At 34.2% G+C, this 11,154-nt stretch overlaps 1 protein-coding gene across 1 annotated transcript; it reads left to right on the top strand.

The window, feature by feature from the left end:
• Positions 1-5,441: 5,441 nt before the first annotated feature.
• LOC139486318 (putative leucine-rich repeat-containing protein DDB_G0290503) lies at positions 5,442-6,968 on the top strand. The gene has a single exon (XM_071271210.1). It carries the CDS (start codon positions 5,442-5,444, stop codon positions 6,966-6,968), a length of 1,527 nt encoding a protein of 508 aa, XP_071127311.1.
• Positions 6,969-11,154: the final 4,186 nt, after the last annotated feature.

Below are 11,154 nucleotides of genomic sequence, written 5' to 3'. Positions count from 1 at the left end.
TGGTACATGCATTATATGTCTCTGTTTACATCAATCAAATTGTTCTACAGGGTCTGGGAAATTTAGTTTTGAATAATATCTTGTTTTCAGATATTTTATGAATATTTGCACATGCCTTCAAAATAGTCATTTAAAAAAAAAATATAAGTTTGTTTTGAAAATCAATAATCTCATGATACATAGACATGATAGATGATACTAGAATTTTAATTATGTTCGTCAGAGTGAGACTCGAGCTTTCTACACGTCAAGACTCTCATATTTTTTTTATTTGAATCAGAGATATATACTGACTGAATTAAAAACGCAACACTCATTTTGTTGATTTATTTGACTAAATCACGTTTCATTCTCATACAACTACTTTTCATGCTTATCATACTTCTTTCTCTTTAGAAAAAAAACAACATCTGACTTACCTGTGTTTATTGAACATACCGAATTTTTAAAGCCGCACGAATTTCTTAAAGCGAAATTTTGAATCTAAAAAAGATTTTTGATTTTTTTTTTGGCTTCGTGAAACAGTTCTTTAAATCCTTGGCCACACTTAAATCAGTTTAAAATGTTGCATCCCCATATTGACAAGACTGAGGAATAAAAAAACTTAATCAGCCCATAAGAATACTGCAAACAGGAAAACGTGAACGTGCGGCAAACATACAAATAAATAATTTTTAGTATTCGATTAAAATTTTTATCAGCTTTAAACGTCGAGGCTAATATAATATAGTATTTTAATAGGTATGCAGAGATAGGTTAATTTTGTACCTGCTCCTTTTATCTAGAATTATTTATTTTTTGACGTAGAATATTGCACTTGATCATAATCAATTGCATCTAAAATTCATTTCGGTCTATAAAACATTTTATGCATATCTACAAGCTAACGGTACAATTGTCGCACTTAATTTGTTACATCTATTTCGAGGGGGTGGGTTAAACTTTTATTCATAAAACATAAAAGTGAATATTCGTCTACGCCAGCATAACTATATCGGGATGTCCACACCAAATTAAATCCATCGGCTGAACGGTACAATTGTAGCAGGGGAGGGCAAACTAATTATTACTAGTATGTCTCATTAATTCTTCTCTAAATTTCATTTTCCAATATTATACTCACATTTTTACACTTTTATGCATTAAAAACATAGAAAAATATGAAAAAAGTTATAAACAGTAATATAAACAAGTAACAAAAGTTTCGTATAAAATACTAGGGGTGTTTTTATGCCCCACCTACGATAGTAGAGGGGCATTATGTTTTCTGGTCTGTGCCTCCGTTCGTCCGTGTATAATGATGGAAAATTGTATGTTGGAAAAGGAAAATAAAATAAAGTAAACTTTCATAAATAAACTAATAAATAAAATAAAATGGAATTATATTGCATTGCTTAAGCTCTAAGACAAAGTAGGTGACGTAAGATTAAGTTATAAATAGTTTCGTCTTTTTGTAAATAATATAGTTAATCTCATTTCTAGAGTTCTTTTGATCATAGCTATTAATCTGACGTTGAGAAATAAATTAAATAAACTGTCATCTTTTAAAAGAATAAAAATGTTTGTAATTTGCCGTAGGAAAATAACCCTTAAAGTGTTTCTATTGTCCACTTAATAATTCTGTAAAGTAAGCAAAGATTTTGATAATTTTGATAATCCTTTAATTGCTTTTACGTAACTAAATACAACATAAAAATTATGTCAATCATATAAATCTATAACATAAAAGAAGAACAGTTGACCAATAAAAAGTACCTTTAGAAAATTCAAAATTGACGCTAAAATTTCATAGGTGAATAAAATAATTCCAATCAGCACGTGATGTTGGGGTTAAAAAGGGAAGACCGCAACCTCCCAACATCACAATATCACACTTAAATGTAGATAACTGTTTGGAATAAATAATTGAAACATCATTGTATTTTATTCACCAGGTATGTAAATTGTTAAAGTATAAATCATTTTCAAATGAATTTTAAAGTAAGAATTTATCTTCTGATTTAAAAACTTTGATATTTAAAACTTAACTTCAATTTATAAAAGGTTTTCATTAACATAAATAAGTAAAAATAAGTTTACTATTTAAATCAAATGATGACAATATCACACTTAAATGTAGATAACTGTTTGGAATAAATAATTGAAACATCATTGTATTTTATTCACCAGCGCCAGGCCTCGAAAGTACAAGTGTCCGAGATGAGGGACCTGCCAGAAGAAGGCATAACATAGACCTGAATATGAGCGAGCTAGTATTCCCCAGATTTCTCCGAAAGAAGTTAGAATTCCAGTATAGATAAAGCGATCGAGAATAGTCCCCAAGTGAAAGATGGCAGTCCCTCGATTTTAATATTATTAACGTTGTGGAGGGAAAGGGGAGACAACCTGACAGAACAGCGATTCTTCCCCCTTTTCCTGCATTACACGTGCGTGCGTCCGTCCGTCCGTTCGCTTCAGGTTAAAGTTTTTGGTCAAGGTAGTTTTTGAAGAAGTTGAAGTCCAATCAACTTGAAACTTAGTACACATGTTCCCCATGATATCATCTTTCTAATTTTAATGCCAAATTATAGTTTTGACCCCCAATTTCAAGGTCCACTGAACATAGAAAATGATAGTGCGAGTGGGGCATCCGTGTTCTATGGACACATTCTTGTTCTAAAAAAATATATTTAATAATAGCCCCCAAAAATAGATGACAGGTATCTCGTATATACCATAAGAAAGCTAATAAAATGAGGAACAAAAGCTATATAGCGAATACATGGCACAGATCCTGTTTGAGGGGTACTGGAGCGCCCGAATATAAAAATGGTCGAAATTAGGGGAAAAAGCTTCCCCAAGCACGTTACGATCGAGTTTTGAACCCTTGAATCCCCTAATTACAGGTATCTCGTATATACCATAAGAAAGCTAATAAAATGAGGAACAAAAACTATATCGCGAATATATGGCACAGATCCGGTTTGAGGGGTACTGGAGCGCGCGAATATAAAAATGGTCGAAATTAGAAAAAAAAGCTTCCCCAAGCACGTTACGATCGAGTTTTGAACCCTTGAATCCCCTACTTACAGGTATCTCGTATATACCATAAGAAAGCTAATAAAATGAGGAACAAAACATTTATAGCGAATATATGGCACAGATCCGGTTTGAGGGGTACTGGAGCGCCCGAATATAAAAATGGTCGAAATTAGGAAAAAAAGCTTCCCCAAGCACGTTACAATCGAGTTTTCAACCCTTGAATCCCTTAATTACAGGTATCTCGTATATACCATAAAAAAGCTAATAAAATGAGGAACAAAAGCTATATAGCGAATATATGGCATAGATCCGGTTTGAGGGGTACTGGAGCGCCCAAATATAAAAATGGTCGAAATTAGGAAAAAGCTTCCCCAAGCACGTTACGATCGAATTTTGAACCCTTGAATCCCCTAACTACAGGTATCTCGTATATACTATAAGAAAGCTAATAAAATGAGGAACAAAAGCTATATAGCGAATATATGGCACAGATCACGTTTGAGGGGTATTGGAGCGCCCGAATATAAAAATGGTCGAAATTAGGGGAAAAAAGCTTCCCCAAGCACGTTACGATCGAGTTGTGAACCCTTGAAACCCCTAATTACAGGTATCTCGTATATACCATAAGAAAGCTAACAAATTCGGAAAAAAGCTGTATAGCGAATATATGGCACAGACCCGGTTTGAGGGGTACTGGAGCGCCCGAATATAAAAATGGTCGAAATTAGGGAAAAAAAGCTTCCCCAAGCACGTTACGATCGAGTTTTGAACCCTTGAATCCCCTAATTACAGGTATCTCGTATTGCCAGAAGAAAGCTTATAAAATGAGGAACAAAAGCTTTATAACGAATAAATGGCACAGATCCGGTTTGAGGGGTACTGGGGCGCCCGAATAAAAAAATGGTCGAAATTAGGAAAAAAAGGCTTCCCCAAGCACGTTACGATCGAGTTTTGAACCCTTGAATCCCCTAATTACAGGTATCTCGTATATACCATCAGAAAGCTAATAAAATGAGAAACAAAATCTATATAGCGAATATATGCCACAGATCCGATTTGAGGGGACCTGGAGCGCCCGAATATAAAAATGGTCGAAATTAGGAAAAAAAAGCTTCCCTTAGCATTTTACGATCGAGTTTTGAACCCTTGAATCTCCTAATTACAGGTATCTCGTATATACCATAAGAAAGCTAATAAAATGAGAAACAAAAGCTATATAGCGAATATTTGGCACGGGTCCGGTTTGAGGGGCACTGGAGCGCCCGAGTATAAAAATGGTCGAAATTAGGGGAAAAAAAGCTTCCCCAGCCATGTTACGATCGAGTTTTGAACCCTTGAATCCCCTAATTACAGGTATCTCGTATATACTGTTACGATTTAGTGATCGTATTATTAAATTAATAGTACTCGTGTTCTCCATATTCTATAGTAGTAATTTTATGAGTCAGCCGTTTTTGTTTACGTTTTCGCAACGCTATTTTTACGATGGAATGTCACCTCGTACAGAATATTCACGGTTGGTTGGCATGTATTTCAATGATACATGATGCGATAATGTGTTTACCTTATTTGCTTATTTATGTTCTTAATGTAATAACTTGTGTTTTAGCCGTAATCGTCTAAATACCAGCAGTGCCATAATTTATTTACAAGAGAAGCCATATTTATTTGTGTATTGGCGGTCTGCAACACGAGATTGCCTGTGAACATAACAAACGTTTTGATTGGTCGATCCATTGACCGGAAAATTATAAATAGAAGGTTGACGAAACGAACTTTAGATTTAATCTCACCGCCTGCAAGAGCAGTCGGAATTTATGCTGTCTTGATGTCCTTATAATTAAGTGTGAAGGTTTTGAATGTTTTAAGAAAACTAAACCTTCTAACACATGGCAATTGTTTGTTTTGAAGAAGAAGAAGACGACCTTCGACCTACGGGAAAGTCCCGTCAGCTGTCGTTCCACTTAGTCAACTTTCTATAAATACGACGAGAGAGGTTTTCTGGAAATCTACTTTCACTTTAGCAGAGAGAAACCTTTATGAGGTGATTACGGCAAATTGTATATAAATATAAATGTATGTTTTTATGATCAATTGTAAATATTTGATTATATAGATGTTATATAAAATGCATCTGAACTTTATACCTGACTTAGTTATTATTTCAACCATATACCAACTCAAAGGATCCATGCAAATTATGTTCGATCGAGCCTCCTTATTCAATTTAACTTACCACTCGGTTTAAGGGGCGAAATCGTTACATTGGTGTCAGAAGTGGGATTCTATTAACTTTGAATTTGGTGGTTGAAATAAATAATTTATAAATTATACTAAAGAAGCTTTAGTATATTTACCTGATTTCACTAAATTTTTATAGTAAGAATTATTAAAATTTTCTGAGAAAATTTTAGTACAATATGGATGATTCTAGAGAAGTAATTATAGATGTAAATCATTCTTTCCAAGAGGAAAATGTTGGGGAAATTACCATTCCTTTAAATGAACAGAAGGTTGATAGTGTTGACTATGCAGAGCAGACAATTAGCCATGACAAAGAACAAAACTTATTTATGAATGAATTAAGAAACCTTAAAAATCTATTTCATAACCAATTTGGGGAGATAACCCATGAGTTTTCTAATTGTCAGAAAGAAGTTATCATTGCTGTAAATCAGATAAAAAGAGATTTTCAAGAGGAAATTTCTTGTATTAAAGACCGCATAAGCAAAATTGAAGATGCTGTATATGAAAACAAGAGAAATATTTCTACCAATTATAAAAGTATTGAACAAAATAAAGATTTAGTAAATCACAATAATCACATGAGTGACATTGTAAACACTGAAAACAAATCTAAAGGTGATGGGCAAGCAGTTCCTGATGAAGCTAATCAGACAAGTCAAAATACAGAAAAACAACAACAAAACACAGATGATATTTATTCATTTAATAAAGATAAAATGTATAATATAAATCAAAACTATGCTGTACTGGATAGACCCAAGGTTCCAAGATTGACCAATTCCCATACCCATTTACCCAAGTCTAGTAATGTAACCATGAAGCCACAGTTGTATGAGGGAGATGAAGATTTAGATGAATATTTAGCTCAATTTGAAATTTTAGCTGAAATAAACGGTTGGAATTATGCAACCAAATCATTATATTTGGCTGGTAGTTTAAAAGGGGGAGCAAGAGCTCTTTTAAATGAACTAGATAAGGAATCTAGGAAAGATTATAATAGCTTAGTAAAAGTTTTGGACAATAGATATGGTTCAGCTGAGAAATCAGAACTTTTTAGGGCAAAACTTCAGACCCGTATGAGAGGTAAAGAAGAAAGTTTACCTGAGTTAGCTCAGTCAATTAAGAAATTGACTAGGCAAGCTTATCCAAGTCCCCAATCCACAATAACTAGTGTATTAGCACTAGAACATTTTATAGATGCTTTACAAGATGCTGATTTAAGACTAAGACTTAGGGAATCTAACCCTAAATCCATACATGAAGCAGAAACACTAGCTGTTAGGCTAGAGACGTTAAAGTTAGCAGAGAGACAAAAAGGGAGGATGGTTAGACAGGCAGATTCAGTTCAGACTAATGCTAAATTTAATACAGAGTTGAATGATGACAAGGGGGAGGATTTAAAATCCTTAAAAAATGAATTGAGTGATTTTAAAAGAGAAATGATCTCATTGTCCAGAAATATAAAGGGTATGTCCCAAAACCAAAATAGGAACCAAGGGGGAGGTAACCAGCAGAGGAACTATCAGAATGGTCAGAAAGGGTATAATAACCAGAATAAGAATTTTGGTCAGGGCAATAGAAATTTTAACCAGAGAAATAATAATTTTGGTCAGAATCAGAATAATTATCAACAGGGAAACCAGTTGAGGTCGGACTCAGGGGTCGGAGCCAGGCCGGGACAGAATGGCCCAAGTCGATAAAGATAAATGAATCTTTGGCAAATAACGAGGGATTATTTGTCAGAGCTAAAATTAATAATAAATGTTTAGCTTTTCTTGTGGATACTGGAGCAAATGTTACTATTTTAAGTAAGAAATTTATTGATGAAATAAATCCCTCATTACTTCCAAAAATGAATCCTGTAAATATTAATTTAATTACTGCTACTGGTGATAGTTCACCATTTATAGGACAAATTGATGTTGAAATTTGTCTTGGAAATTATATTTATCACCACAATGTGTTAGTGGCTGATATTTCCAATGAAGGTATCATTGGAATGGATTTTCTTGTGACTCATGACTGTGATGTTTTGTTAAGTCAAAATAAGTTGAAGATTAAAGGGGAGATAATTCAATGTTATCATTATGCAAGTAGTGCTAAAACTTGTTATAGAGTGGCTATGCAAGAGACAGTAGATGTACCTCCTAACTCAGAAATGATTGTTTCTGGGGAGTCAGATGAACCTATTTTTAGAGGTAATGCTGGGTTAATAGAACCTAATGAGAAGTTTATGGAGAAGAATGGTTTATTGGTGGCAAGATCAATTGTACATCCAGAGATGTATAACATTCCTTTGAGGATAATAAATTTAAATAAAGAGCCCTGCACTTTATATAAGGGTACAATTATTGCAACCTGCAATAAAGTAGACGAAGAAGATATTTAAACTTCTGAGTTTGTAAATAGTGTGGCTGGTGGCCAAACTATAGTAAATAAGGGGAGACAATTACCTGATTATTTACATGAAGTATTTGAGTCTAATCAAGCTAATCTTGATAAAGATCAAAAGGAGAAATTTAGAGACCTTTTAATAGAATATAGTGACATATTCTCAAAGTCCTCTGAGGACATTGGTTTAACAGATTTAGTTGAACATACCATAAATACTGGAAATAACCCTCCAGTACGTCAGCGACCCAGACAAATACCCCTAGCTAGAATGAAGGATGCTGAAGCTGAGATTCAGAAAATGGTTAAGCAAGATATTATAGAACCTTCTACAAGTCCCTGGAACTCCAATATAGTTCTCGTGAAGAAGTCAGATGGTAGTTGGCGATTCTGTATTGATTTTCGCGCCGTAAATTTATTGGTTTTACGCCCATCCTACCCCTTGCCCCGAATAGATGACACTATAGACTCCTTGTCAGGCTCCAAGTTCTTCTCAACCGTCGATTTAAAGTCAGGATATTATCAGATTTCAGTAGCCAAGGAGGATAGACCAAAAACAGCCTTTTCCTTTCCAGGGGGTGGTCTCTGGCAGTTCAAGAGAATGCCAATGGGTCTATGTAATAGTGCCCCTGTATTTGAACAATTGATGGAGACAGTTTTATCAGGTTTGACCTGGAAAATTTGTTTAGTTTATTTAGATGATATAATTGTTTTCTCAAAATCATTTGAGGAACATATGAAAAACTTGAAAGAAGTTTTTCAAAGATTAAAAGCAGCTAATTTAAAGCTGAATCCCAAGAAGTGTAACTTTCTTAAGAAAGAAGTTAAATTTTTAGGTCACATTGTTAGCGAAAGTGGAGTAGCTACTGACCCAAATAAAATTCAGTCAGTTAAGGACTGGCCAGTGCCCAAGAGTATAAAAGATGTGAGAAGTTTTCTAGGATTAACATCCTATTATAGAAAATTTATTTTGAAATATGCTGATAAAGCTAAACCTATGTATAAGGTTACTGAGAAAAACCAAAAGTTTGTCTGGACAGAAGAATGTCAACAATCTTTTGAGGAATTAAAGACTACTTTAATTAGTGCACCTATTTTAGCCTACCCTACCAGGGAGGATTTATTTATTTTGGATACCGACGCGAGTAATGATGGTATGGGAGCAGTACTATCCCAACTCCAGGATGGAGTAGAAAAAGTAATTTGTTACTTTAGTAAAACTTTCAGTAGATCTGAGAGAAAATATTGTGTTACGAGAAGAGAACTACTAGCTGTAGTAGCCTCTATTAAACATTTTCACCATTATTTATATGGTAAATACTTCAAGGTTAGAAGTGACCATGGTGCATTAAGTTGGTTGTTCAATTTTAAGAATCCAGAAGGTCAGTTAGCTCGTTGGTTCGAGGTCCTGGCATCATATGATTTTAAAATTGAGCACAGAGCTGGAAGGTCCCACAATAATGCAGACGCCCTAAGTAGACGTCCTTGCTATAACAAAGAATGTCCTCACTGTGCTAGAGCAGAAATAAATTATGAATTGGTTCCAACTCATGAAAAAGTTTTAACGGTTGAAAAATGTAATGATAATGTCACTATTCGTGAATCTTGCAGAAATGTTCAAGATGTTAGTGTCAAACAATCAGTTACAACAACTAGTATTAGCTGTAAAAATGAAGATTGGCCAAACATGACAAGTGACGAAACTTGCCACAAAGTAAAAAGTCATGTAATTCATAATGAATTTAGAAGTAAGGGTCCAGATGAAAACCCTGATGTACTCCCTGTTCAGTCTAAAATAGTAAGAGTTTGTACCAGATCTAAGGATTATGGTTGCAGTCAAAATGAGAAGGACGACCCAGTTAAAGAGATAAATTTTGAAAATGTTTCAGAATCTCAATTATCTGATGATGTAATCAGTATAATTATCCAATGGAAAATAGATGAAGTTAAACCCATATGGGCAGATGTATCCCATATGAGTCCTGAAGTTAAATTTTATTGGTCAAGATTAAATTCTTTAATTCTTGTCAATGGAATTTTATATAGAAAGTGGGAAAGCTATAATGGAAAACATTATGATCTACATATTGTTCTTCCAGCTAATTTTAAAAGGTTCGTGTTGAACCAAGTACATAACACAGTGACCGGTGGTCATCTTGGTGTTAGGAAGACTCTATCAAAAATAAAACAGAGATATTTTTGGTATAAGATGAGACAGGATGTAAAATTTTGGTGTACCAAATGTGATATTTGTGCTTCTAAGAAAGCACCTTGTAAAAAACCTAAGGCCCCGATGAAGCAGTATCTTGTGGGTGCTCCTTGGGAAAGAATGGCTATTGACATTCTAGGACCTTTACCAATAAGTGAGAATAATAATCGCTATCTGATGGTAGTTCAGGATTATTTTTCAAAATGGACAGAAGCTATACCAATTCCAGACACTGAAGCAGTGACTGTAGCTAGGAAATTTGTGGAAAGAATAGTAACCATTTTTGGGGTTCCTCTTTCAATCCACTCAGACCAAGGGTCTAATTTTGAATCTAATGTATTCAAAGAGATGTGTTTTATTTTGGGTATCCGTAAAACCCGTACAACACCATTCCGACCAAAATCGGATGGTATGGTTGAAAAATCAAATTCAACCATTGAGACGATGTTATCTGCTTTTGTAAGCAAACACCAGAGAGATTGGGACGAATATATTTATTTATTGATGTTGGCCTATCGGTCATCAGAACATGAGAGTTTGGGTACATCTCCATGTTCCATGTTATTTGGAAGAGAAATTAATCTTCCAGTAGACTTAATTCTGGGTAGACCAGAGACTGAAAAGTCACCTTTGCAATTAAAAACTGTTTATGCATATGAATTATCCCAAAAGTTGGAGGTAATTCATAAGTTTGCACGAAATAAATTAAAACTGTCAAGTGACAGAATGAAAAGAAATTATGATGTTGGAACTAAGATGCAAACATTTGATGCAGGAGATCCAGTATGGTTGCACAATCCTCGTCGTGTAAAAGGATTGTGTCCAAAGTTACAAAATAATTGGGAAGGCCCATATATTATTGTAAATAAACTTAATGATGTCATATATAGAATACAGAAGGGACCAAAGATGAAACCTAAGGTGGTGCACCAAGACAGATTGAAGCCCTATCTTGGAGAAAATGTTCCTGTTTGGTTTAATTAAATATGTGGAGCTTGCGGTACAGAAGAAGATGTTGAACAGTCAGCCTAGAACATTTATTGGAAGAAATGAACATTGTGTTATATATTTATATGTGTGTTACCTAAATAATTCTATGTGAATACATGAGTTTTCGGTTAAATGTATATTGTAACTTGTTAGACAGTTGTTGTCTTATGAGTTATTCGATTTTGTTTTCAAGTTTTGAGCCAATTAGTGGATTAATTTAATTAATGTATAGATAGTTTCTGTGCATTTGAGGACAAACGCCTAGTGGTTAGGGGGCTGTGTTACGATTTAGTGAT

Source organism: Mytilus edulis, chromosome 1, assembly GCF_963676685.1.
Source record: "Mytilus edulis chromosome 1, xbMytEdul2.2, whole genome shotgun sequence".
In the NCBI taxonomy this organism is placed as follows: domain Eukaryota; kingdom Metazoa; phylum Mollusca; class Bivalvia; order Mytilida; family Mytilidae; genus Mytilus; species Mytilus edulis.
Note: the sequence above shows the minus strand (reverse complement) of the source record. Positions and strands in the feature narration are given on the sequence as shown.

What these genes read in the sequence shown, in the direction of transcription:
- LOC139486318 (XM_071271210.1), top strand. Translation starts at nt 5,442, where the DNA reads ATGGATGATTCTAGAGAAGTAATTATAGATGTAAATCATTCTTTCCAA.